Here is a 27,487-nt window from a genome sequence, read left to right on the forward strand (position 1 = left end):
GGGGCGCCTTTCCCACCCCGTTCTCGTGGATGGAGGTGGGTTCTCAGAGCGCAGCGCACAGGTCTAGGGCGTGCTGTTCAGTCGGCCTGGACAGGCGCACGCCCCTGAGAAACCCCCTCTCCGTCACAGTCCCCTCTGCTCTTACTGCCCGGGAAGTTGCCCCCCGCCCTGCACCCACCGTTCTGCTGGCTCTCGCCCGGGTGTGTTTCAGGTTGGTGGCCGCCGGGGTTAACAGCTAGCTGAAGCCCGTGGAGTAGCCCTCCGCAGCCCTCCGTCTCCTAGTGAAGGCCCACGCCCCTGGGCCGCGTGCAGTCCCGTGTGGTCCGGCCGTCGTTCTGTCCTGGGCTCCTGCCCCCTGCCCCTCCCCCTTGCTTGCTGGCTCCGAGCACAGGGGCCGCCTTGCTCCTAGAAGATCAAGCCTGCGACTCAACTTTAACTGTACCTCTGGGAGGAGCGCTTGTCCCTCAGAATCCCTGTGATTAATCTCTTTCTCCTTCAGGTCTTTGCTCAAGTATCGCTACTCAACAAGGCTCCCTCCGGCCACCGTAGTTTAAGTGCAGCCCCTCCCCTTCGCCCTCCCTGCCCTGCTCTTGTCCCTTAGCCCTTCTCTTCCCTTCTCTTCTCTTCCTCCGGCTGTCCCTGTTGTTATTTGTTATGCTGATCGTCAGCCTCCCCCTTTCGAAGGTAACCAGAAGGGCAGGGGTTTTATTCCTGTTTACCGCGGATGTACATGAAATTCGTAGCCCGGGACTGGCGGGTGGTAGGCTCTCCATCAGTCGTTACAGAGATGAACGCGTGAGTGCCGGGCTTTGTGTGGAGTACTGACATGTCACCACCATCTCGGTCCTTCCTCCCAGCAGCTCTGTGAAGTGGGTACTGTTACGGTTCCCCTTGTACAGATGGGGAAACTGAGGCTCGGGTTGAGTAACTCACCTAACAGGAGGACTCAGGCCCAGGTGGTTCTGACTCCAAGGCCTGTGTGCTTAGCCACTTTGCTTTACTGCCTCCTTAAGAAAATATGAAAGGTACTTTTCTCTCTTTTTTCTCTCACTTTAAAATGCTTGTTAATAAGTGTTTTGAATGGTATTTTAAACAGCCTTTGAACAAATAATCACAAAGGAAAGCATTATAGGATATGGACGTTCGTCAGGTCCGTGCTTTGTGTCAGGGTGAGTGTCCGGGGAGAGCAGCGTGCGTGCTGATTGGTTGAAATGGCGAGTTCGCAGGGTCCTTGGGGTGCAGGAACAGGCCCTTGGAAAGGGTCCCCTATGTGACCCCTGCTGTTCTGCTGCCCGGCATCCCCCTGTCTTGGACGGTGCGGTCACCCTGAGCCTGTCGGCTCCGTCCTCGGAACTGGGGCGATCCTTTATCTGCAAAGCGGGAAAGTGGCTGGTAGAGCTTATTTGAACCCTAAAATTTTCATTTTTATTGTTACTTGCTCTTTGGGGGTCAGGTGCCTACTCTGATCTCCTTAATGATTCTACTGGATTTTTTTTTAAGTATTTCTTAGAAAATTGATGTGAGTCTTACTTTGACAAGTAAAAGTTACTAATATGTTGAGAAACATCTTCTGGCTACTTTGGGTGGACTAAAATACACATCTCGTGTTTACAAGGATGCGTTTGGGACACGGTTTAACAGATTAACAATTTCAACCCAAATAGCCTCGGCCTTTTATTTTCATCTCCTGGTCAGAAGTCTCTTTCCCTCCAACCTCCTGCCCTTTTAAATGACAAAGTGTGGTAAACCCGGAAGAGCGTTGGAGCCTCCGTGGGGCACAGACGGTCGCCAGGGATCACCTTTGTAACCGGCACCTGCAACAGGAGAGGGCACAGTGCCGGCGCCCCACGAACTCCGCGTGTCTCTCACGTCCCTTTCTGGCTCCAGAGTAACCCTGACTGTGAAGCATGTTAGAGTTCTGGCCTTGCCTTCCTCTGTAGTTCACCGCCTGCATATGAGGTCTGTCCGGAAGAAGTCCAGCCATTGTTAATACAATGGGAATGGTTTGCATGACATCGACGTAACCTGGCAGCCAAGGAGAGGGGACTGGAATGGGCACGCGTGAACTACGATGACTTCACTGTCCTAGTCAGTGGGGGCGGTAGATGCCATTCAGTGAGCGTGTGCACAGTGTGGCCGTCCCATCCAGAATGACGGAGTGAGTAGAGCAACAAGCCTGCATCAGATTTTGCTTTAAGCTTGAACATCCTTCTACGGAAACTATTTGGATGATTCAGGAGGCCGCAGCTGTGGGCAGCTGGTGACTGGCAGCGTCATCATGACAACACGCCCACTCATGCATCACGGCTCGTGCAGTTTTTTGGTGGAACATGAGATCACCCAGGTGACTCAGCCCCCCCACAGCCCAGAGTTGGCGCCCTGCGACTTCTGGTTTTCCCAAAACTACAACCACCTTTGAAAGGGAAGATATTCCAGACTGCTGATGAGATTCAGGAAAATACGACGGGGCAGCTGACGGCAACTGGGAGAGCTGTGTGAGGTCCCAAGGTGCCTGCTTTGAAGGGGACCAAGGCGTCACTGTCCTGTGTGCAGTGCTTCTTGTCTCTTGTGTCTTCTTCAGGGAATGTTTCTGTTTCTCACATCACAGGGCTGGATGCCTTCAGGCCAGACCTCATACGTAGCCCTGAACAACATACTTCAGGCATATAATGAAGTGTTCTCTAGACCAGACCAGAGAGTCACTTCTGTGATCTAATATGTAAATGTCTTTTAATTTACATTAAACTTCATTCAAACACATACACTGTATGAAAAATGGAAATGTCTGAATGTGGAAAATGTAGCATCCACTACTATTTAGAATCACAAGTGTAATGTTGATGAGGGAATATTGGTCGTTTGCCTTGTCAAGTATCAAAGGAACCCCCTTCCTTTTTCAGGAGTATTTTTTACCTAAAGAACAAGATGATATGTTGCTTCAAAAACTAGGTAACTCCATCTAAGGTTATCTCTACAGACTCCTGCTGAACCCATCCCCAGTGGAGAGAGATGTGATGAGGCAAGATAGCGGAGTGTTCATTGTGGACTCTAGGTAGTGGGTATATAGGGATTCACCGTACAATTCTGTCAACTTCGCTGTTAGCGTGAAAGTTGCTGTAACTGAACATTGGGAGGGAATCCTTGAAGAAGAGGGCGTCTGTTTAAACTCTGCCCTGGGAGAATTTGATTTTTTTTTAAGATTTTATTTATTTCTTTTCAGAGGAAGGGGAAGAGAGGGAGAAAGAGAGGGAGAGAAATATCAGTATGTGGTTGCCTGTCACGCACCCCCAACTGGGGACCTGGCCCACAACCCAGGCACGTGCCCTGACTGGGACTCGAACTGGCGACCCTTTGGTTCATGGGCCAGCACTCAGTCCACTGAGCCACATCAGCCAGGGCGAGAATTTGATTTTTTTAAAGTAGTCTCTCTTTTCTCCTTTTCATAATAGTATTCGTAATTTTTTTATGACTTAAAACTCTGGCTGCGGACTTGGGTGCCCTTTAATCTTTTTCTTCTTCGCTTTCAGTTTTCCTTTAAGATCAACACCAACGACCAAGAAGGCCTCTACAGTCTTTATTTCCACAAATGCATTGGACCCAAAATACAGTCGAACGACAAGTTTTCGTTCAGCCTCGATGTGAGTACCCTAGGGGGACTGCCCCACGCGAGCTCTGGCAGCAGTGTGAGACGGGAGACGTTCCTTCCTCCAGAGGAGTGGGCTTTAGGGGCCCTCAGGCAGAGTAGAAGAGGAGCGTGGCCAGTGGGCAGGCGCCGCCGCGGGGGCTCGTGCCGAGAAACTTGAAAGCCGCTGGGAGGTGTGCACCGCCCGCCCGAGCACGGAGAAGGGGCCTGCTACCTGCTGCTGCTCCCTTTCCTACGCTGAGTCAGGCAGCTGAGGTCGCACGTTGCTGGCTGCGGAACGATGTGTTCCGGAAAAGTAAGAATTAATTTCCTGTTGGTTTCAGATTGAGATCATAGAGAAGAATCCTGACAGCTACCTCTCGGCAGGAGAGATTCCTCTCCCTAAATTATACATTTTTATGGCCTTCTTCTTTTTCCTTTCTGGGACCATCTGGATTCACATCCTTCGGAAGCGACGGTAAAGTACTGCTTCCCTGAGCCCCTCGCCCCCGAGCGTGCCGGGATCGGCAGACTTGCGCCCTCCACTGGCCTCTGCCCCGGGAAGCGCGGGCACCGGCCCTCTCGTCCTCTTCGCAGGGCGTCTTCCCTGGAACTCGGGGACCCTGGGCAGGGGCTCCACATGCCTTGGTGTTGGCTCACGTCCCACCTCTTTGAGAGGCAAACCCAAACGTTTCAGGAGTGTGCAGGCAAAATAAGATGCGGAGCCGTGGTGCTTCTGCAGCGGAGACACCACGGCGCAGGGGTGCGAGGGAGCACAGGGCCCGGTCAGGGCGCCTTGCTCTCGGGAGGACACAAGGGACCGGGCCCACTGCCTGGGTGAGAGCGTGAGTTCCCGCTGCTTGCTGAAGGCCGCGGCTCCGGGCTGGGCCGGCAGCACTGCGGACCTCCCGGAGCGCTCGCTGAGGGAACCTCCCCAGAGCCGCCTGCCTGCTGCTGCTGGCCTGTCTTCGGGAGCCCCCGTGGCTTTCACTTCCCGTGCTTGGCTCTGGGGGGGACCAGCGCGCGCGTGGGGGGGGGGGGCGAGGGCTCAGTTGTCTCCCTTCCCCTAGAAGTTTGCGGTGCAGGGACAGTGTGAGTGTTTGTTATAGGATAAGCCCATTGACTAAACGGACGATGGTGTGTGAATATGTCCTGTAATACGGATTAGTTTAAATTTACATGATAATTAAGAATCCCAAATGCCTCCTCGCCCGGAGCCTTGGGGCAGAAGCTGACACCGCCTTCCCCTCTCGTGGCCTGTGTGGCCATGCTCAGCGGGGAGCAGCGGCAGGCTCCTGTCTGTGGTCACGCCCGTCAGGCGGGAAGAGCCTTCGCTGCCGCAAAGGGCCCATGTAGTCATGTTTGCCCAGATGGCTTACAGCCATTCATGGGGATAAAAGAAGCTACAGATTCAGGACACAAAAGGTGTTTCTTTGCTTTAAAAGAAGGTTTTGCTTTTGCCGTTACTAGAAAAGTGCGAACTAACAGTCCGAGACCTGATGTCCAGTGTGAATGCTGACCGTCCCCAGCCGCGCGCCTTGCCTTGCGCCCGGTCCTTTTCCCACGCTGCAGCACTGCGGAGCCGAGACAGTGACGGGTGTCCCGGCCTCCCTGGGGGCCTGAGCGCTTCAGGTTGCGTGGGGGGGAGGGGTCTGCACATCAGGGTGCTGCGCATGTACAAGGCACACGCTGGCCAGGTGTTCGGTGTGTCCGATTTCCCTTTATTCAGTGGCAAACGGTCACTGCCACCGGCTCGCCCCTCTCACCGAAGCGGTGGCAGCAGGTCCGGACCTGCGGTTAAAGGAGGCCGACCTGCAGCCTGTTCTAAACTTCCTGTTGCAGTGGAGCACGCACACCAGACTCGAGCGCGTGGGGCCCTCCCCGCCAGTCCCACGGCCGCGTGTGTGACATTGCGAGTTCAAGTTGTGGACAGGGCCTGGCTCCGTGGCTGCTGCTGCGTTTCAGGGGCTCACAGCCCCTTGGTCTGGGCGGGGTTGAGAGGCCTTCGCCCCAGTGTATTGAGGCTGTGAGGGGGGAGGTGAGAGTGACGGCCAGAGGCGGCCGAGAGCTGGGACTGAGCCCCAGGCCTCCTTGCTGTCCTGGGGGCTCCTCTGACCCTGCTGTCTGTCCTGGGCCCTGGGCCTCCGTGCCGGGGAGTCCTGCGCAAGTGGGGGGATCTCAGGCAGCTGGTCATTTTGTTTCGTTGTTTTTTGTGTGTGGGTTTTTTTTTTTAGATTTTATTTCTTTTTAGACAGGGGAGGGAGGGAGAAAGAGAGAGAGAGAAACATAAAGGTGTGAAACATAGACCGGCTGCCTCCTGCATGCCGTCCCGCAACCTGGACATGTCCCCCCCTCCCCCCGGGGAGTCGAACCAACAACCTCTCGTTAGGCAGAGCCACGCTCAGGCCACACAGCTGCCCCAGCCAGGGCAGCTGGTCGTGTTGGAGCCAGGCGCTCGAGGTTGGTTATTTCAGCCCATCTTCTGAGCTCCTGGAGGAAAGCAGGTGTTGCCCCATTTTCAGAAAAGGTTACTGAGGGTTAGAGAGATGCGGGTCCTCAGGGCAGAACCAGTCTTCGAGCCAGTTCAGTGTGGCTTTGGAGCCTGCGTTCCCTCCGTGACCTCACGCCCCGGCCGGGGAGGTTCCCACCAGGACCGCGAGTCGAGGTTGCTGGAGGGTGTGAGTGAGCACCACTCAGGACAGGGGGTGGTTTGCCCTCTGAGTAAATCTCGTTGCTATTCAGAGTGACAGATGACTCTGGCCTTGACTTCCTTTTTCTGACTGCAAGTCGTTGGGCACTGGGGCAGGAAATTGCCAGGCAGGAAGCCGTTCCGGAAACTGAGCGAATGTCCGTTCAGGACACGCCCTCCGCACCGTTCTCGCAAGGCCTCTCCCTGGTCCCCCTTCGGTCCCCAGTCCGGCTCTCATCCCTCCCCGGCACAGACGTGTTTGATGCCTGTTTGCGGAGAGACACGGCCTCTTTGGTCATGTTTGTTGATGTTGCATGTGGTTTTAATTTATTTAAACTGTACTATTTATAGATATTGCTCTTACCACTTTTCATAGTAACAATACCTGTTCTGTTGATGTATTTGTTTGAGGCTGCACCATCCACATTTTTCTCTGCTCTGGCTGTGCAGAATGTCTTGATACCCGAGAGTGGGAGTTTCCTTTGTGGCTCACACTCAAGTCTTTGTGGACTTTTTAAATACAGTTTTACCCTCTTCTCCACAATGGTCTTGTGTACCCTACTAGGTTAGGTGCTAGGGTGAGATGGGAAAGGGTAGAGGGACTTGTGCCCAGCGGCCCAAAGGGGGACAGGTACCTGAGTGCGGGCCTCATCCCCCGGCCTGGTGTGTGTGCCGGGTTCCAGCCACAGAGGGGGCAGAAGAGGGCGGGGCCGCCCTGCCCCGGCTCCAAACCGCCCATGCTGGGCTGCACGTTTCCCCTTGCGCTGGGCCTGCTCACCTCTGCGTTCCCGGGGGTCCGTGTGGCTGTGGATCCAGCCAGCTGCTGCTCCACCGCCTTTCCTGGGGGGTTTCCAGGGAGGGGGCCTGGTTAGCTGTGCACGTTCCGGGACTCAGTCCTGGCCAGTCCTGCCTCGGTGCGTGACCCAGCCCCCTCGCTTGGACTTGGGTGGTGGGGACGCGTCCGGGACCCATCCAAGGCCTTCCTGCTGACAGCGTGCCCCTTAGAAACAAGGCTTCCTGTTTGTGGTTTGCCCAGATTACATTACCGCCCCACATGCAAGTCTGATGCCCGGGCTCGGCTGTCCTTGGGAGAATGGAACGTTTCTCTCATTCTTGCCTCTCTGTGTCCACAGGAACGACGTGTTTAAAATTCACTGGCTGATGGCGGCCCTTCCTTTCACCAAGTCTCTCTCCTTGGTGTTCCACGCGGTACGTGCTCCTGCTTGGGGTCGTTTGTGGAAGGCTGTGTAGTGCCTGTGCGGCCGGGAAAAGCCGGCTTGGGGAGGGGATGGACCCACGGGAAATGGAAGGCGGAAGGGCGCCGTTTCCGTGAAGCCTCCTCTGACCCGGGGCACCGGGCCGGGGTGGAAAGCATCACAGCCCCCGACTCGGGGTGGAGACCCGCACTGGTGGTGGCAGCGAGCTCCGGGAACCCTGGCTTCTGTGGGGCGGGCTGCGTCCCTTCCTGAGGTTGGAGCGCCCCCTGCTGAAGCGCCTCCAGGGCTCCTTTGTCCGCCCAGCCCTTCCCTCAGGTTCCCCTTTGATTTGAAGTTCAGTGTTAGCGTGCTTCTTGGAGAGAAAACTGATGCTTTGCGGGTTGAGGCGTAAAGTGGAACTGGAGCCTTTGAGTGCCGAGTCCCGGTGTGGGCTGCCGCGAGCCGGCCCGTGGCGGTGAGAGCATGCCTCCCCGGCGCAGGCCTGCGGGGCACCCAGCAGCGCCCGTCTCCAGGCATGTGCTCTCCCTCCGCACTGCAGGGTGCCGTTACGGAGAAAGGAACGATGCCTCTGGCCACAGTCGCAACACGTGACAATTACTCGGATAGCTTTTAAATAATTTTTTATTGGTTGATTTTGGAAAGGGCGGAAGGGAGAGAGAGAGAACATCGATTAGTTGTTCCACTTACTGATGCGTTCGTGGGTGGTTCTTGTATGTGCCCTGACCAGGGATCGAACTCACACCCTGGGGCATCAGCACGATGCTCCAGCCAACTGAGCTCCTGGGCCAGGGCTGGATAATTGTTATTTGGATCAGAGTTAAAGGGTCTTCCTGGAACCGCACAGGTAATGACTGACGGGATCCCTGAGTGACTTGGCTACCCAGGCAGCCATTTGCGAAAGGATGCGAGCACATAAGGGGTCTGTACCGCCCGTGTTAGGGCCGCCAGGAAGCGTGGTGGGCGCCCTGCTGAAACTCGCCGCTCCGATTAAACTGAGTTGGTGGCTTCGGGTAGCTCTAAATTTACAAATTTTTTTCAAAGAAAACAGTTTTCTTAGCTGGGTGATACCACATAGTTTTTTTTTTTAACTGAGTGAGTAACTAACTCACGTAAGCTGGGGTGTGGAAGGTAAAGACAAAAGGTTCTTGGTCGGACACTGAAAGCCCCCGTGGCACTCGGGCCTGGGAGATCGGAAGGGAGAGACTGGGCAGCCGCCGGCCAGGGTGAGCCACCAGCCTCGAGAGAGGGCCTGGGCTGGGCATTAGCGCACTCCCACGCTTCGTCGCGACCTGGCACTCAGCCGTCAGACCCCCGCCAGCCCCAGGTCCCCAGCGGCGGCGGTCCCTGTTGGCCGCGCCGAGGCGGGCGGGTGGCCGGGCGCCGGCCTCTCTGATCGCGGCTGTCTGCTTGCAGATCGACTACCACTACATCTCCTCCCAGGGCTTCCCCATCGAAGGCTGGGCTGTGGTGTACTACATCACTCACCTGTGAGTACGCGCGCTGCCTCGCGACGGGCATGTGCGTGCGGTGACACGGCACACGGGGGCGGGGGGTGTCGGGGGAGCTGTGGCAGGCAGTGACCTGCCCCGCGTTGGCAGGCCCCGCCCTCCGGTGGCTGCTCGCCTGGGTTCCCGCCGTGCCAGAGGTGTGTGGCACGCGCTTAGCCGCCCAGACGGGAGAGCCCAGGGCTGTCGGCGTGCCCTGGAGGGGCTCGCCTCCCGGAGGGGCTGCCTCGCCGACTGTGGGTGTGTCTGGGAGGGAGTGTCGCTCACGCGAGGGGAGCGTCCTGCAGGCGCCCACCTGCCTTGGGCAAGCATGTGAGGAGGTCACGGAGGGAGCTCCGGAATCTGACCCGCAGGGTGAGTCCGAAGAGACCCACTGGTGTGTGTAAAATTTTTCTTTTTCAGTTTGAAAGGGGCCCTACTGTTCATCACCATCGCGCTCATCGGCACCGGCTGGGCCTTCATTAAGCACATCCTTTCCGATAAAGACAAAAAGATCTTCATGATTGTCATCCCGCTGCAGGTAAAGGGGCACTTGTCCTGCTTGCTCTGGGTCTGGCTCGGCGCTCAGCAGCCCGGGCCTGTCGGAAGAGGGGTCGGCCCGCCCAGAAACCCCGGCAGCTGCCATTGGGGCTCTGCTGCCGAGTTCCGGCGGGCCTAGACCTCGGGCCGCCGAGCTGGGAGGCGTTTGACGGTCAGCCGTCTAGACAGCGGCAGGTGGACGCCGATCACCTGCCCATGCTTTGTGGGCTCAGCAGCTTCTCACATCCCCTAGGTCCTGGCAAACGTGGCCTACATCATCATCGAGTCCACCGAGGAGGGGACGACGGAGTACGCCTTGTGGAAGGACTCGCTGTTTCTGGTGGACCTGCTGTGCTGCGGGGCCATCCTCTTCCCGGTGGTGTGGTGAGTGCCGGGCGGGGGGCGGGTCACGCATGCGTGTGCCTCGAGGCTTGTCTGCCAAGCCCGGCAGCTGAGCCCGTCATTCCCGACTTGGGGATCACGCAGGGTGCCTGTGTCAAAAAGCACAGCTTTCCGGGTCCCAGACCGGCCCGAATCGAGGTCCCCAGGGGACTCCACCAGAGCTGGTCTGTCGCCAGGGCCAGCCTGTGGCACCTTCAGACCACAGAGAAGAGCCTGGTCCCAAGAGCTGAGCAGCGGCATAAATGGCAGGAATGGGAGGGAGTTGAAGAAACCCCCAAACAGGCCTTTCCGGGGATTGGCCGAGTCCGTCTTGCCCAGGAGAAGGAAAAGGAGGAAGCCCGCTGACACAGAACTAGGGGTGGTTCTCAGCACACGACCGTGTCGGCCATCTCCGGAGGGGTTTGCCGTGTCCCGGGACGGCAGACTGCAGGCGCGTCGGCTGGGAAGGCGTGTCGGTGCCGAGTCGGCGGTCGATGAGAGCAAGTGTCCTCGTTAAGCCTCACACAAAGGGAGGGGAGTTCCTGGCTCAGTGGAAGGCGAGCGGAGGAGAAAGGGCTGGCAAAAATAAAGCCCTCTCCTGAGTTGACCACCAAGTTCCGTGGCTACCTGAAAGCAGCTAATTCTCTGGGAATAAAGTTTTTAAAAAATACAGATTTCCCTGCAGATTTCCCTGAGAACGGGGGTGTTTTGCACTGCAGTGCCCCGTGTGGTTAGGGTGATGTTTGTGAGGACCCCGGGAGGAGAGGTCACTTACTTACTGTGACTGTTTAGACAGAATGTGGCGCCAGTGGAGTGCAGTCCTCATTCAGCCGGTTCGGTTCAGCCTCAGCCCTCGTCTCATCGTGCGTCACGCGTGTGCACGTGTCGGTTCAGCGGAGAGGCGAGCGCGGACGAGACTTAATCCCCACACCGTCCTGCCCTCCTGCCCAGGAGGAAGTAAACACAGACACCTGTCACAAGGTGACCAACGTTGTCTTCAGGTAGAAGGGGCATCCTGGGAGCGTTTGAGGTCATGCTTCCCAGCATATGTCATCAGTTTGGCTCAAATAAATGCATAGGAATTTAAAAACAAAAACAAGAAGAAAGGAAAAAAGGGCATCCTGTGATTAGGGAACAGAGTCGGACTCCGCTCGCTCACACCTGCCACGCAGCGAAACAGCGGGGCCGGGGCGACTGGGGGCCCCGACACACTCCAGAGCTGTGGACCGCCGCCTCCTGCCCCTTGTTAGTCACACCACTAACAGGCAGGTGCCAACTGGCAAGATTCTGTGAGATAAATGCTCTGAAAATCGCTGTAAAATGAGAAAAGCAAGTACTGAAGAGGAGATTTAAGAAGCAATGCTTGGACATGAAATACACAGCGTTTGGAAAGGGAGTGGATGGTCTGGAGGCTCTAGCTGAAGTGGAGAAGTTACCAGGAGGCGAGCAGGCATATCGCCCTCTTAGCAGTGGGCACGCTGATGACCTAACCAACCGTTCAGGCCGGCCCGTGTGCTCCGTGGCTGTGCTAGACGCGGACATGCGTGTGGCAGGCACGGAGGAGCACGCCCGTGGCGGTTCCCCTGCTGTGACCCGGCGGAGATGGTGTCATCCTGCTGGTTTGCAGCCCAGACCTTCTGAGTGGGGCCACCGTGGCTGTTACTCCCGTTAGTTAACTCTTACCCGTGTTTATGTAATTTTTAAAAATCTGTTTAATTTTCGTTACATAAAAACATTTATTTTTAAATGCTGAGCCTGAAATCAGTCATTTTGGAGCACCCCAATTAAAAACTCCCACTATGGCTTTCAAAAAAAAGAAAGACATTCCGGTTCAGCCAGCATTGGTTCAGCGTCAGCTTTCCCACGTGGCTGCTGCTGCGTTCCGGCGGTCTCCGGGGTTGGCGGACGGAGGTGGGTCGGGAGAAAGCGCTCCTCCGAGGCCCGCAGCTGCCGGCGCGGTGCCGAGGGACCACCGAGGGACGGCCTCTCCCTGGGGGCCTGCCGCTCTACCTGGAAGCTGCTCTGCAGCGCCCCTAGCGGTGGTGTCGGTGTTCTGCTGCCTAAATGCAGTGATGGTCCTTAGTTCCCAGCACCGCCCGGCCGGAGACGGCTCCCCCGGGGCCTGCGTTTCTCAGCATGGGCTGAGCGTGCGTGAAGCCACGTGTTCTCGGCTCCCAGACCCAGACTTCAGAAGTCGCCTCGTGGGTCCGTTCTCCCTGGGGAGCCAGGGAGCCCAGGGGTGCTTCCCTGTCTCAGGGTCGGGTGGGGGCCGAGGCGGGAGCTACAGGAATGGGAGGCTGGGGGGTCAGGTGTGTTTTGTTTGGTTGTCTCCTCGCCCAGGCCCTGCCAGACCTTTCCTGGGCAGCAGGGGGCCCCTTGCACACTCAGGCCTGAGCACCGAGCTTGCTGAAGGGGTGCTGACCGGTGGCCCTGTGCTCAGGGAGTGTCCAAGCACCTAGTGCAGCCCTTCACTGGGTCACTGAGGAGCTCGAGGCCTCCGGTGGCTCGCCCTGGAGCAGAGGGGAGTGCAGGTTTGTGAGCTAACCCTTCGCTCTCTGGATGTTTGTTTTTAGGTCAATCAGGCACTTGCAGGAAGCATCCGCAACAGATGGAAAAGGCAAGTCCGCTCATGCTCTCTGTGCTGCCGGCCCTCCCGGCAGCCACCTGCCCGGGCACTGCTGGGAGCCGGCGGGGAAGGGTGTGCCTCCCGGAGCTGGCTGGGGGCCCGGCTGGGGGCCCGGCGAGAGCAGGGGTGGGGAACACAGACGCCTGTTGTCTAAGGAGGCCTTGGTGGGGGGGGGGGCGACTGCTGCTTGTTATAAAACGCCTCCTGTCATTTCCACTCCTGAGCGTGGTTTTCACCTTCTCAAACTGAGTCAGGAAGGAAGATCTGGTCTTAGAAGGACCGGGTAACACTTCGCTGTGCGAACAGGAGGTACTGGGGAGGGGGTGGCTACGTGTAAAGCATCCCTCCCTGCCGACCTCACGCGCTCTCAAAATAGACGCGTTGGCACTCCCTTAGACTGAGCCTGCTGCCAGAGAGAACCTCTAAACCTCTGATGTTTAAATGGTCGTGCCATTAAAACCCTTCTGAATCTCCCTGGTTTTCCAGCCAGGCCTCCTAAGTCAGAAAAGAAGCCACAAAGAGAATGTGTCACGTGTCCTGGGCTTATTTGAGTCAAGTCCATCACCACCGGCTGCCCCAGGGTCGGGGGACTCCAGGGGCAGGAGCAGCGGCAGTGCCCCCAGAGGCCGGAGCTGCCGTGGGGCCCGGGAGCTCGCACACTCGGTGCTGACCGCAGCGGTCCTCCGGGCAGATGCCCAAGTGTTGTTGGTTAACAGGTTTTGTCGCGCATCTGTTTTCTGATCACGGAAGCAATACAGATTCGGTTTAGAAACTTGAAACAACAGGTAGTAGGTGCCAATCTTATTTCACACCTGCTATGCAGTTAATATCGTGTTATTTTCTTTAAAGTGAATTAAACCCAACTCCAAGGGTCCCTGGCGCATGGGGCTCGGGAGTGTCCTGTCCGGGCCACGGCACTTCCTGTGGGGACTCCTGCCACCAGGCGCGTGAGGCTCTCGCTCCTCCACCTGGCGCTCGGGCCCTCCCTGGCTGGGCGCCCGGGCAGCGCTCCGAGTCCGTCCCCCGGGCCCGCCCCAGAGACCTGCCGCTTACGCCTGGCCCCGCGGCTTCCCCCGAGCCACGGCACGCAGGGAGCCCTCCGGCCCTCCGCGTGGCGGAAAGGAGAACTGCAAAAAAACAGAACTGAAATTAGAATTTTCGTAAAGCAACTTGCCACAAAGAGAAAAATCCAAAGAAAAAACCCACCGTCTGGAAATAATGATAATTTGGGGATATACTTGTCTTTTTTTTTTCCGGTTTTCTGCAGTGCACATCATAAGATCTTCTGTTGTTTTTAGAAGCCCTCCCCCAATCAGTAGGTCTCCACTGTATTGAGATGAAGCATTTTGCTTTTGCATCTGGATACACTTCAGTATTGTTCAGTATTTTTGGATTTGTTTTCTGTTTGCCTGAAAATGTTTGAGGATCCCAAGGGCAGCGTTTTCTGGTTGATAAGTCTCCTCTGTCCTCGGCTTCTTGGCCTGCCCCCCCCTCCCCCGAGTGCTTTCTGACCTTCCGCACCCCTCCTTCCTCCTGGCCCCGGCTGCCCCTCTGCCTTCTCCGCTCTGCTCTCTCAGGGCTCGGGGCTGGCTGTCTCCGAGTCCGTCTGTTCCACGAGAGGCTGACCGCTAGCTGAGGACTTGGTGAGGCTCTGGTGGGGCGGGCAGCACAGCAGGGGAAGCCCGAGAGGGGTCTTACCTGTCCCCCAGCACCTGCCATGGGGGAAATGATGGGACCGGAGTGCTGTGGTCATCCCCGGGGCGCACGCGGCACTTCCCCATTTGCTCCACCAGGTGGCAGCACAGGACCTCTCGGCAGAGAGCGCACCTGAAACCAGGAAGGAAGTCAGGCCAGTGCACCCACGGGGGCTCTCTCCCTCGCCAGTCGCAGGATGACGCGCTGTTGAAAAAGCACCCGTTCCTCATCAGCACATGCCTCAGACTCTTGGAGAGGGGGCAGAGGAGGTTGGCAAAGGGGTGCCTTCTGGAATCAACGAGTTGATTTAGGCCTTGGAATACATTGAAGCTAATCTGCACACGCACATTTCAGCCCGCACTGAAAAATGTTTCCATTAGTGACACTTCCCGAGTCAGGGCAGCCTGCTCCCGAGGCTGGAGTCTGCCCTGCGCAGACGCATGGAGGCAGCACACCCCCATCTCAGCCCCCTCCCGACCCCCCACCCCACCCAGGCAGGGCAGGAGAGCTGGAGGGAGCCCTGGCCGGCTGAGCGCTGGGGCCGCGGCACAGCGGGTGACCCTCTGCTCCTCAGCCCGCCCCGGCTGAGGCCGAGCGCGTCCTAGAGGCAGCTGGCAAAGTGACGACTGTGGCAGTGGTGTCTCCTGGGTTTGGAGCCCTTTGCTGCACGGAACCTGCTCACAGGCTCCTTATCCCACTGACTCATTGCATGACCTTGACACTGACCTGGGCTTCAGACTCGGCGTCAGTGCAGTCCAGGCCTGCGGGCTGCGGGCGGGGGCGACGCCACGTGCCCGGGCTGCGCGCAGCTGCCAGGGGTGCGCTCGGCGTCGGTTGACTTCTCGGTGCCTGGGGTCCTGCTGGCGGAGCCCGAGGGAGGCGTTGAGGAAGGAGGAGGCTGCCCACGGCCCCTGCGCTGTGTCCTGGTCTCTGTGTCACACACTGGCCTCCGTCGGGTCCTGTCACCTGTCACAGCGCTGCACTGTGCCCTCCGAGAGGAGGCGTCACTGCACAGACACCGGCTGCGGTGTCACTGTGCCCGCCTGTCGGGGTCCCCTCCCCCCCGACTGCCCTGGAGCCTGCGTCCCTGCCTGCACACCCTCTGGGGCCACCGCCTGGGAGGGCGGGCTCGGCAGCGTCCGCCGTGCGCTGGGGTCGCTGTTCTGCCCCCGACGACCTTTTTCCCTGTGTTTCTGAGCAAAACTGAAAGGCAGTATCCTGAGGAATTTTAGCCTGCACGTGAGCAGTCTTCGAAAGCACCTGAGCGAAGGGCGACAGGCTGGTGGGAGGGCTCACAGAGGAACGGTTCCCTCCGGGGTGACGGTGGCCTTGAGCGCTCACCAGCCGCTCAGAGCTGTTCTCCTAGGACAGCCTGCCAGCCTTCTCCGCTGCTGGCATCTGTGCCGACGGTGCCCGAGTGGAGGTGCGGAGCCAGCTGGCACCTTGGCCCGGCTCCAGGCAGCGGTGCCCAGGTGGGCCAGCAGCCGCTGCGCTCCTCGTGGCCGCCTGCTGGCAGGGCGTGGAGAGGGCTCGTTTCAGCAGTGGCCTTGATGACACAGTGAAAATTGTGCCTCTTTCTTTGATACTTTTTATTACTTATTTAAAGTATTTTTCCTACAGGGAGGTGCACAGCCCGCTTATAGGCCTGGGGCTTCCACGGACTGGAAGCGCTAAGGTTGAGGCTGAGCTGGAGCGACTGGTGCTGTCTGGGCTTGGCCACCCCCCTGGTTGCCTCCACCCCCCGTGCTGACTCGGCAGTCCCCCCCACCCCCACCCCCCACAGCAGGGCCGGGAGAGAGCAGGAGGAAAGGATGATGGACGGATAGGGATGTTTTTAAGCCTCGAGGCTTTCCTTACACCAGAGGACTGTTTTGGAAATTTTTTGCCCATTAAGTGGCAGCTGTGGGCCTTTGGTCTGTGCGCCCCGTAAATCATGTAGGATTAACTCCTCAGGACGGGGCAATCCCTCCTCTCCCTGCGCTGCCGGTGGATTACACATCTGCGAACCTCCTTTCTCTTAGCGCAGAGTGGGGGTGTGGAGAGCCGGTCCTTGGAGGGACTCGGACTGGGCTCGAGTGCTGGCTTCTCCATGTGCAAGCTCTGTGACCTTGGTGGCTTACTGAACCTCTCCGGGCCTGAGCCCGTGGTCACCTGTGAGGCGGAGGCGGTAGTGCCCTCCCTTGGATCGGCGTCGTGCGGTTACACAGATGCAGTGTGGACGGTGGGTGGCCAGTGCCTGGCACATGCCTGGCACTCAGTGGGGGCGAGGGCCTGTGCAGCTGTTCATCGCATTGCCGAGGTTCCAGGGCTGGCGGTGGGCTGAGGGGGTGGGGGTGGCTAGGGAGGTGGGGGCCACGGATGATCTGTCTTCTTGCCAGCCCGCTCAGCCGCTCTCTGGCTTCGAGGAAAGGTGGACGTCTAGACGGGCCGGCACCTTCTCTTGGGGGTGCCTTGGCTCTTCCACTGCTGGGTTGGAGGGAGGACCGACTTGTTAAGCATTCGAAAGGGCTGGGCACTTTCTCCCCCAGTGTGTGCCCACATGAGGCGGAATACACTTCCTCTCCGAGGACACGGGGTCCCGTTCCCGTCAGGAGGAAGCACGGGCCCAAACCTGGGTCCTGGCCATCGTTCTGAGAGCGAATGGGAGGAGGAGGGAGCCCGCAGCAGGAGCTCCTGAAGCAGGTGTGTGTGCGCCCCCCCACCGCCCCGCTCTCCTTCTGCACTCCCCACTCCCTGGGAGGTTTTCCAAAGTCCTCAGGACTGGGGGCGGCCTTGCATTGCGCTGGATGAAGCTGTCCCCGGGGACGAGCCATCGCCAGGGAGGAACCCTCCTCCCAACGAGGACGCTGACACCCGAGGAGAAGCGCCCGGCCAGGCCTGGCGCCTGAGCTGTGACAGCATGGGGGTGGGACCTGGGCCCCGCCGGCTCCACTCCGAGGCACTCTCCCCATTCTCCCCACACCGGTGCTCTCCCCACGTCCGCTGCTGCTCCTGGCGGGGTTGGAGGGAGCCAGCCTAGGCCTGGCGAGCCTCTGACTCCCCGGGGCGCAGCCCCGCCGTGGCCTGGCGGACATCAGGCTGTCAGTGTTGTGAACTCCAGGGAAAGCTGTTTTGGAAGAAAACGGGGAGGATGCGGATCCCCGGCTGCAGGCGGGCTCGCCTGTCGCGAGCATGTGGGGGCACTGCGTCCGGGAGAGCCCGGGCGCTCTGGCGGTCCCCAGTCACCGCCTGTTCCGGTCCACGCCCCAGAGCCGGGGTTTCTGCCGGAGGTGGCAGCCGCCGGGACACAGTGCGGGCCCCGCTGGGTTGGGGTTAGGACAAGGTAACCCCGACAGAGTCCTGAGACTGTAACAGCCATTCATCAGGCACTTACCCCGGGCTCCCCAGCACCCCGGCGGTAGGCGCCGTTACTCCCGTTGTACAGATAACGAAACTGAGACTCAGGTTAGGGGACTCACCCGAGGTCACGTGGCCAGGAAGCCGCAGAGGGGAGCTGGAGCGCGGGGTGCGCGGGGGTGCGGGCCTGCACCGTCGCCCCTGCTGCTGCCGCCTACTGCAGCAAGGAAGCTTCCCCCGCCCTCGCTGCCTCGCCCGTGACTCATCCCCAGGCCCGCTGTCCCGCGAGCAGATGTCCTGCGTGTGACTGGACATGTCGTCTGTCGCCACTGGTGGGCTCGGGAACAGCCGTGAGCGCCGCTCTGCGGTGGCCGCACGTCTTAGAGACGGCACCAGTCATTCCCCAGGTGCGTTTGTGAGTCCTGGCTTGCATCCTGGGCCGGCAGGACATCGCTGCCCGTGCCGACGATTCCTCGTGGGCACCGGGTGTGGGTGTGTGGGCCCCCACTGGGGGCGTGGACTGCCCCGCGGCAGTGTCTCACGGTCCGCCTGGAGGGCACGTGGCGATGCGAGTGGCACCAGGGAGCGGACAGCTCCCTCCACTCCCCCCACCGCTCCCGTGGTCAGACCCCTCTGCTGTCTCCCAGCCGCCCTCCCCACCCTGCTCTCCTGCCCTGTGACCTGGAGGGGCCCCTCGGGCTTCACCTGAAGAGTTCTCTCTGGTCCACGCTTCACCGCCTTGTCCCTGCACCGTCCCCAGCCGACCAACAGGGCGGGGCCAGCCTTGCTCCCTGCCCCGTCCACCGAGGAGAACCACCCCTCCCCTTTCCAGAGGGGCCTCCGCACATCTGAGGGTTTCGACCTCGGTCGGGCTCTTCCTTTGCTTCTCTCCATCCTCCCTGCAGAGAGGTGGTTCTGAAGCGTGGGTGTGATGGTGGCGCCACCCCACTTCGGGCCCTCAGGGCTCCGGGGCCCCGGGGCCCGTGACGGCAGCAGGGCGGCCAGCTGCCGTGGCTTCCCGCCTTCCTCTCAGCCCGGCCTAGGCCCTGGCCTCCCCGGCCTCTCCGTGGTGCGGCCCCACGGGGCCGCACTCGTCCCTGATGCGTGATGCCGGCTCACCTCTGAGCCTCCGCGCCTGCTCCTCCTGGGCGTTCTGTCCACTGGGTCTCCCCCTCGGTGCTCCCCCTCCCCCCCCAGCCCCACTCAAGCCTGCGCTCAGGCACCACCACCTCCGGGAGCCCGCCTTCTCCCCGGGGCCCGGGGCCAGTGAGGGGGGGGAGCGTCTCTTGCGCAGCCTTGCAGCCGTGCGTGTCTCCTCACGGCGCCTTGAAACCGGGAAGTGAAAACGTGACGCCTCCCTTGGGGCGGACGGGGCCTGGCGAGCCTTGGAGGGCCGGCATCTCGTCAGTCGGGAGTCCGTTCGGCAGGCAAAGCGCAGAGGGGACTCGGAACATTTTTACTGTTTAAACGGTCCGGTTGCTACTGCTGTTTTTCTCCGTTCTTCACAAAGAGGACAGTTGAGTGTTCGTGTTTAAGGGTTATTGTGCTTGTTGCGGGGGCCCGTGGTCCCCCAGGCTGGCTGCGTGGGTGGGCAGAGTGTGGTGTCCGTGGCTGTCCCGTCGGCCACTGACACGGGGGGCGGGAGCCACGCACGGACACGTGAGTGAAGCGTTAGAACCCTGGAAACTCCGTCACCCTGCACGTCTCGGCGTCCCCACCTCATCCCCAGCATCCCCCACCCCCACCCCCAGACGAGGAGGAGCACCTGTCCCCGCCGCGTGCTGCCCGGGCACCCTGCGTGCACTCGGTGTCACAGGAAGCGGTGCGCAGCTCGGAGTTGGGGGCCTCCGGGGGAGCGGCAGCCTCGCTGGGGCAAAGGCCACGGCCGCTGTGGGCCCTGCTGCATCCGGGGCTTGGCCCAGGGTCAGGGCGGATGGAAAGTAGCCGAGAACCAGAGAGATTTAATTTAAAAAATCGCAGGTCTGTGAGAAACATTGTGCATTAGGCGGCAGCCCTCGCCGGTCTGCGTGTGTCAGTGGAGCATCTCCAAGTGCGTGTGAACACACACTCCACCGTCCAGACGTGGGCACACTGGCCTCTCCGTCCGGGGGGCCAGGTTCCCCGGGAAGGTTGGCTGGTCTTCCCGCCGCTGCGTTCGGTTTCTCAGGAGAGACCCAAACGGATACTGTTGGTTGGTGATCGTCTTGAAAACTATTCAGGGTTCAAGGAGTTTCCTCTGGAGTCCCAAGCTTGCTTGCCCCCCACTGACCACGAGGCGGCGGGAGGCAGAGGCAGCCGGAGCCCCCACCACCCGTGGACCCGTTCTTCCGTGGAGCCGGTAATTGAGTGCTAGTGAGCAGGATTAATTTGCCTCCTGCGGGAAGGTTTGTGATGAATGAAAGGGTTGCTCATCGGCGAGGGAGCCAGGCCACCCTCTGCGGTCGTCAATATTTCATGACCGGAGGCAGTGGCAGGAAGCGAGCGGTCCTGGCTCCTGACCTTGCACGGCCGTGACGGCAGGACAGAGCCAGGGAGGCTGTATCTAAAGGGCTGGTGGTGAAAACGGAAGTGAAACCTGAATTTGCAAGCTGCACCTGTGTGGGTTGCCTTTGTGCCCTGAAGCACTGGGAGGTTCCCCCGATGGGAAGCCCCCCACCCCCAGACCAGTCCTGGTGGGCAGCACAGCCGTGCGGCCAGGGGCAGAGCGGACACGCTCCACGATGGCTTCTGCAGGGCCAGGCAGCCCCGACGTGCAGCGACTGCCGGTCTGGGGTGTCGCCACGCTCCCAGGTGGGCAGTGGAAACCCCCTGAACCAGCATGGGGGAGCTGTGCGGGTGTGCCCGTGACCTGGAACCGGAACCCCGCCCTGCCACACCCCCAGCCCCTGACTCTTCCCGGGGACCGGGGGGCCTGCTGGGGGCGTGCGTTTCCAAAGTGCAGGTGAGCCGGGGCGGTGCCCGCAGGTCGGACTCGGCCCCTGACTGAGGGGAGCCCGACGCCACACGCTTCCACACCGAGAGGCGCTGATGAGCCTTTGTCTCGTCCTTCCTCCCCCCAGCTGCGGTTAACTTGGCCAAGCTGAAACTCTTCAGGCACTATTACGTCTTGGTGAGTAGAGCAGCCCCGTGTCCGTGAGGGAGGGCCGGTGGGAGCGGAGACGGGCACCCTGGGGCCGTGTGGGTCCCCTCCTCGGAGCCACACCGTGCCTTGGGTGTGGGGGTTCGCTGTGGGAGCGGCTGCTTTTCACAGCTCGCTCGAGGTTTGGCTTTCCGTCCTCAGAGGAGCAGCACCTGCTTGATGTGTTCCAAAGCAACGCTGCAGGAGCACGGAGAGCCCTTGACAGCCCCAGGCTTCCCCTCCTGCCTTGGTCGCCACTGCCAGCGGTTCGGTGCTGGCTCCTCCGGACTCTCTTCCAGGCTCAGATGCTCCTTGGCTTTTTTTTTAATTCATTTACAGCCCTGGCTGGTGTGGCTCAGTGGATTGAGCGCGGCCCTGTGAACCAAAGGGTCGCCAGTTCGATTCCCAGTCAGGGCACATGCCTGCGTTGCGGGTCAGGTCCCCAGTAGGAGGCACATGAGAGGCAACCACTGATGTTTCTCTTCTTCTTTTCCCCTTGCTCTAAAAATAGTCTTTAAAAGACAATAAAATTCATTTATAAAAATGGGGTCACCGTTTGTAACAGGACTGGTGTAAACATGAAAAGGTCATACAAGCATTAAGCACCAAAGGCAGGATGTATTAAAAATTATTAAGCACATGACTTTTTGGAACATTTAAGGTGTAGGTCTTCTAGAGTTTCCGGGTCGTCTTCCATCTGAGCTTTTGGCATTGACTTTCACTTGGACGTTTCTTCCTGCAAGTCTGGCCACCTGGGCCTGCGCCCGGTGAGCAGGCCCCACTCGAGTGGCCAGCCCACTGAGGCCTTGGCGTGTGCTCCCTCACTGGGGTCCTCGGTGTCACTGGTGCTCCCTCTGAGCGGACCGTGAACGCGCCAGCACCCGCCAAAGGCACGGAACGTCAGTGTTTCCCCCCGTGAGGCCTTGTTCCGCCAGGGTGCCCGGAAAGCGTGCCGCCAGCCTGGGAGTTAGAGACGCTGCCCTTTAGGGGTTGAGAGCGGCGGGTTGTATGTACGGGCAGGGCAGGGGAGGGTCCCTCCTGCGTCAAGAGCCACCTCGCCAGAACGGCTGGTCCCTCCCACGGGTGTGGCCGTCACAGCGGTTCGGTCACCCAGAGAGCTGGGAGAAGCCCTTGAGGGTGTCGCTGGCAGAGAAGCCGTCTCTCTGCCAGGTTTGCTATTAGCACTGGGAGCATCGAGTGACTTTCTTCAGTTCGTTCATTTGAAAGCAAGTTGCTGGAAGAAGGTGGGGCCGAGTGTCTGTGCTGACTTCCTCCCTGCTTCGCTCGTCCCCGTGCAGATCGTGTGCTACATATACTTCACCAGGATCATCGCCTTCTTCCTCAAGTTCGCCGTCCCGTTCCAGTGGAAGTGGCTGTACCAGGTGCGTGCCCGCGGCCGGCAGGGCCGGGGGCTGGCGTCCGGGGGTGCTCGAGGCTGTTACGCTGTACCTGGTGGCCGCGGGGGGCCTCCTGTCTCTCCTGGCCTGCAGTGGAGATTCTCTGTGCGGGAAGCTCCTGGATGCCTGAGAAATCTGGAAGAGATTGCATTACCGATTTTAGTGTTGAGTTTGGAACGTCTATGAAGGGGACAGCCTTGGGCAGGGAGAGGAAGGTGCACCCTGTGTAATTAAGGCCCAGCTGGGACGGGTCTTCTCCATCCACACGGGGCCGAGGGCAGCTGGGAGCCCGGGCCGCCCTTCTGTGGGAGCCCGGGCCGCCCAGCTGGGGCCCCGAGAGGGAGGCGGAGACTTCTCCTCGCAGTGCGCGCCTGCAGCCCCGCGGGAGGGAGGCTCGGGCGAACTGTGACCCTTAAGGGACAGTGTGCAGACGCCCGGGAAGCAAGGGGTCTTCGATGCCGTCTCTGGGAGGAGGCCCCCACCCTTGCTGGGGTTCAGCGCACCCCCAGGCCACGGGCTCTGCAGCGCTTAGCTCTGGGGTTTGAGGAGCGGCCGTGGAGCGTGGGCGGCCGGGGCGGGGTGCTCCCCTGGCTGGCCCCACTGCCCCCGGAAGACGAGTGGGCTCATCCGGGTGTTTTCCGTCCGCAGCTCCTGGACGAGACGGCCACGCTGGTGTTCTTTGTCCTCACCGGGTACAAGTTCCGCCCAGCTTCGGATAACCCCTACCTGCAGCTCTCTCAGGAAGAAGACGACGTGGAGATGGAATCTGTGTAAGAACCCTCCTTTCTGTCCTCGGCTCCTTACGCACCAGAGAGCGGCGCGGCGTGAATCGCAGCCGCCCCTCCACCTGCTGTTGCCGTGGGGGCGGGGCCTCTGTTCCAGCAGAAGGGGGCGGACACCGCTCCCCGCGCCTCAGGGGCCGGAGCTGGGGGGTGTGCTGGGCCCGTCCACAACCATGGAGGTCAGACTGGCCCTCTTCCCAGTGGCAGGGCCCATGCACGTGGTCATCGATTCCTGTGTCTGCAGTCAGGGTCAGACGCCCTCCGTCGTCAGACAGCTGAGCATCTCCTCACGGCTAGCTCAGCGCCTCGCCCTGCATCCGGGCGTGGGGACGGCCGCTCTGAGTCCCAGGGTGAGGGGGTCTGGGGCCTGTTCGCTGGGAAGGGGTGGTCGTTTGCTGGAGAAGCAAACAGTGGTGAGACCGTCTTGCGTGTCAACATGCGCGGTGATGGGCCCGGTCGGCTGTAGGCTTTGGTGATCAGGCTGGGGCTGGGTGTCGGGTGCGCCCCCTCCAGCGGGGTGGCCGCCTGGTTTTCCAGCCCAGAGGCTGAGCCCCGTTAGGCAGGCCGGGCAGCAGGGCTGGCGCTCTGTGCTCAGCTTCACTGTGAGAACGGTGGACAGAAGGCCAGTCCTGCTGCTGGGCTCCAGGCAGCCCCTCCCTGTGTCGGGGAGGGGGGGCCTTTTTACAGATCGCGGAGAGTCCAGGGGCCGGCAGGAGCACCAGTGGGTGTGCCTCTTCCGGGAGGCACGGAGCCTGAGCAAGGGGCCGCGGGCTGGAGGGGCACCAGCGAGAGTCAGCCTGGCGAGGAGCAGCGTCGGAAGGGGCCTGCGGTCTGGTGTCCCAGTCCCTGCTGGAGCCTCCGGCTGTCCCCCACCCGTGACGGCAGGGTGTCTGGGGCGGGCGGAGAAGGGCCCGACGGCCGCGGCACAGTGCCGTCCACTGGCTGAGATGTGCGCCACGGTGGCTGTCCCAGTTGGCGGTCCACCCGGTAATGTGGGGGTGCCTGTCCCCATGTCCGGTCTGTCAGCCGCTGCTCCTGCGAGCGTGGATGCAGGGGAAGGTACCGTTATCCCTTGGCGGTGTTCCACGTTGGGTTTTGTGTCTCCCTGACCACACTGGGTGATAGTGGTAACCGCTGTAGCCGGAGAGGCTGTGGTTGGCACGTCGGGGGAGGAGCGGGAGGGAGCAGGCGGTAGGCCCCCAGTCCAGCGGGGACCCGGGAGGGTGTCCTCTGCTCTGCGGTGCCCCTGAGCTGCCCGGCTCGCACCCCGGCTGCAGGGCGAGGGTGCTCTGGCCGTCTGTCGGGGTGGCTTCGTGGGAGCCCCGCTGTGGTGGCGAAGCGGGTGCGCTTCGGTGGCAGGAAGCCTGCGTGTGTCGCCTCCTGGGAAGGGGCAGGCCAGTGGCTGGTATACTCGGGGTGGCGGCGCGCCCAGCAGGCGCTGTCCCAGGTCAGCCTGCGCAGGGATGGCGAGGAGCCAAGTGAGGTCACATGCCTTTACCAGACCAGTCGTTCCGGTGTCTCTCTCGCCCGAGAACTCCGCTGTTGGGAAAGTTCTGTGGCTTTCTGGGAGGTGACCGGGCAGGCCAGCCCGAGATGGAGACGCCAGCCCTCACTCAGCCTGCCTGCACGCTCACCGGCAGGTGAGCGCCGAGGCCAGTCTCGGCTTCTTGGGGCCTCCGAGCCCCGGGCTGCCCTCTCCCACTCAGACCGGCTGCTGCCGAATGGCACCCCACAAACCCTCTACAGACAACCCCACCGGAGGCGGGCAGAGCCCTTGCCCAGGTGTTCGAGAAGGTGCTGAGCACTCTGCCATCCCCACTGGAGGGGGCTTCCTGGAGAAGGGAGCTGGACCCACCCCGTGTCCCGGAACGAGCAGTGTTCCTCACGCCGCACCCCCCAGAACAAACCCCCGGTCTCCCTGCTGCGTCCTGCCCCGGGGCCCGAGAGCGCTGGCTGCGGGGATTCTGGGTAGGGTCTCTCGCGCCTGCCGGCCCCTCCTGCATCTGTAGCCGAGCTGAGGGGTGAGTCTTGCCCTAGGGGCGGGGCCTCCTGCGGGATGAGGGTGCGTGCAGAGGTAACGCTGACCTGCCATCTTTTTTCTCCATCTTTCTTTCAACATCTCTCTTTGGACCAATTTTGGCAACAAAATTTCTCATAAAAAATTCAGCACGTTAGAAAGCACTGGCTTCAGTCTCAGTGCTCGGACTCCACGGCTGCCTCGCCTGCTGTGCGTGTCCCGGGTGCTCTGAGCTACTCCTGCCCGGAGGGCTGAGGGCGGGGGCGGGGAGACGCTTGCGGCGGGTCCCAGACGGCGGGTCCCAGAGCCGGACTTGTCTCCGGGTTTCTCCCCAGAACGCCGCCCTCAAGGCAGCCGGCACCTCAGACCACTCCCCGGGTTCTTCCGGGTGGGCCAGCGCCTGGAGTGGGTACCGGAGAATTGGAGACTCGTGGGGGTGTCTCCCAACCAGGCCACTCCACGTGTCCGGTCCAGGAAACAATGTTTAGTCTGGCTTTAGTTTCTAGTTTAGTCTGATTAAAGAAATAGGCGTGTCTGCGGGCCACTGAGGCCCAGGCCACGCACGCACGGCTGTGACGGGGGTGGCAGCAGGAGCAGCAGTCGTCTGAGGCCCCTTCTCCCTCTTGCCGACGTGCACGAGGCCCCTCGGGGTCCCAGCACGGGACTCGGGACTCGGGACTCTGCCAGGAAGGGAGGGCTCACCACAGAGATGGAGCGGGAAGGCGGGAGGCAGCCTGGTCCATGTTCTGTCCGTCTCTGTCCAAGCTCCCTGCTCCCTCTCCGGCACCTCTCTGCTCCACCTCCCTGTCTGTCCTCTGCAGACACACCTGCACTGACCCCACAGGGAACAGGTCTGCCTGCCGTAGCTCCAGGGTCCCCGGCCACAGCCCAGCTCCCACGCTGCCGGCCCTTGAGGCCGGTGCCCTGCTGGAGGCAGGAGCCTTGCTGGAGGCAGGACCGCTTCTGTTGGGATGGGTGCTGGTCCAGCCACGGGCCCCCTGGGCAGTTGTGGGGCTCCAGCTGGAGCAGAAGTCCGGCCTTCGGGGGCCCCCAGGTCTGCTGTGGGGACAGCGGGAGAGTGTGTAGATGGTGTCGGGACAGAGAATAACGCCCCCGCCCTGGGGGGCACAGAAGGGAGGCAGGGACGCCTGCTCACTGACAGCCGCGCGGCCCGGCTCAGCCTGCAGGGAGCGCCTCCAGTGCTGGGAGAACCTGGGCCCAGCAGGTCCCACGCACCTGTGGTCCCGCCCCAGGACTCGGAGGTGCTCCCCTGGGGCGGGCGACGGTGAACGCCCACAGTGGGTCACCTTTCCCTTCTGCGTGCGGCGCCCTGACGCAGCGGTCTCCCAGCCACAGCCGGAGCACGTGCGGCAACGTGCAGACTCGTGGGGGCCGAGGCAGATCAGTCACCGCCCGGGCGCATTGATCGGCGCTCGGGGAGTCTCGTTTCCCCTCGGACTGTTCCGGGAAGCGGGAAGCACTTGTCGCACTGCGGCCCGGAGAGCTCAGGTGGCGGGCGGAGGTCACACAGCCGGCCAGCCAGGGGCGGGGTGGGGCGGCCCCACCGCAGTCTGGCGCCAGGGCCAGCGCCGCACCCCCCCTGGGACCGGCTGCCGTGGAGACGGGCTGGCTGTGCTGCTGACACGTCTCTCCTGGCTTCTTTCCCGCCCAGCGTGACGACGTCCGGGGTGATGGAGAACATGAAGAAGGTCAAGAAGGTGACCAACGGCGCGGTGGAGCCCCAGGGCGACTGGGAAGGCACCGCCTGACGGAGCCCCCATGAGCCGGCCGTGGGCGAGGATGAGGACGCTGGACGAGTTCACAGTGCCACTGGCGGGGGCGGGGCACCGGCCCTCCCAGCAGGGACAGCAGAGCGCGTGGCCGGGAGCAGAGTGCCGGAGACCTCGTTTTTTACTCTCCTCTCGTGCGGAAACCGGCCCTGCGGCTGCTCACAGGCAGCTGAGTTCTCCTCAGGTGGGATGGCGGGGAGGGGGGTGTAGCCAGGAGGAGAATAAAAGGAAGACTTTGTTTTGATTTTTATATATATATATATATTTTTAAATTGGGAGCGCTTAGGGTACGTGCAGTGTGACCCCCGCCCCTCCCCCAGCTCGTGTAACACATGGAACGGAGCCGCGGCGGCGGGGGGGGGGGGGGGGGGGGGCGAGGCCTGTGTCTGCCGGTCCCAGTGCGGGGGCGCAGAAGGGAGCGGATCGCTGCTGCTTTGGGGGGCAAAGATGAACCTAGTTGGGTGTAGGGAGCCAGCTCAAAACCCCGTGTAGTGTGTCCGCCTGCCCCTGGACTCCTGTCCCTAATGCGGCCTCGCAGCTTCGTCCCGGGTTCTGAAAGTGCCAGCAGCCCCGGGAGCCTGGGGGCCCCCCTCTCGGAGAGGACATTGTTTGTGTCTGAGCGCTGTCCCGCCCTGTCGGGTCCCGGCCCCGGGACACAGCCCCGCCCCGCTGGCGGGAGGCGCGGTCGTGAGTGTCTGAAGGAGGGACGGGAGTGCGTTTTCAGCCCAGAGAGCGTCCCGTGGGGTCCCCTCGCACACCCGGAGCAGCGCCGTCTCGCGTCCCCCTCTCCCCG

At 61.1% G+C, this 27,487-nt stretch overlaps 1 protein-coding gene across 3 annotated transcripts in view; it reads left to right on the forward strand.

The window, feature by feature from the left end:
• GPR107 (G protein-coupled receptor 107) overlaps positions 1 to 26,943 on the forward strand; it is a 50,987-nt gene extending 24,044 nt beyond the window's left edge. The window contains exons 8-18 of one of the 3 annotated variants that reach the window (XM_028517690.2): positions 3,528 to 3,638; positions 3,967 to 4,100; positions 7,445 to 7,520; positions 8,942 to 9,015; positions 9,436 to 9,553; positions 9,806 to 9,936; positions 12,507 to 12,550; positions 20,650 to 20,699; positions 22,007 to 22,090; positions 22,754 to 22,875; positions 26,577 to 26,943. In XM_028517690.2, the coding sequence (XP_028373491.1) occupies positions 3,528 to 3,638; positions 3,967 to 4,100; positions 7,445 to 7,520; positions 8,942 to 9,015; positions 9,436 to 9,553; positions 9,806 to 9,936; positions 12,507 to 12,550; positions 20,650 to 20,699; positions 22,007 to 22,090; positions 22,754 to 22,875; positions 26,577 to 26,673 (1,041 nt within the window). In that variant the 3' untranslated portion in view covers positions 26,674 to 26,943. Of the gene's footprint in view, positions 1 to 3,527; positions 3,639 to 3,966; positions 4,101 to 7,444; positions 7,521 to 8,941; positions 9,016 to 9,435; positions 9,554 to 9,805; positions 9,937 to 12,506; positions 12,551 to 20,649; positions 20,700 to 22,006; positions 22,091 to 22,220; positions 22,251 to 22,753; positions 22,876 to 26,576 lie in introns of those variants that run through there. The other 2 variants (XM_036022374.1, XM_036022373.1) reach the window with 2 other exon arrangements.
• The last annotated feature ends 544 nt before the right edge of the window (positions 26,944 to 27,487 follow it).

Source organism: Phyllostomus discolor, chromosome 3 (assembly GCF_004126475.2).
Source record: "Phyllostomus discolor isolate MPI-MPIP mPhyDis1 chromosome 3, mPhyDis1.pri.v3, whole genome shotgun sequence".
NCBI lineage: Eukaryota > Metazoa > Chordata > Mammalia > Chiroptera > Phyllostomidae > Phyllostomus > Phyllostomus discolor.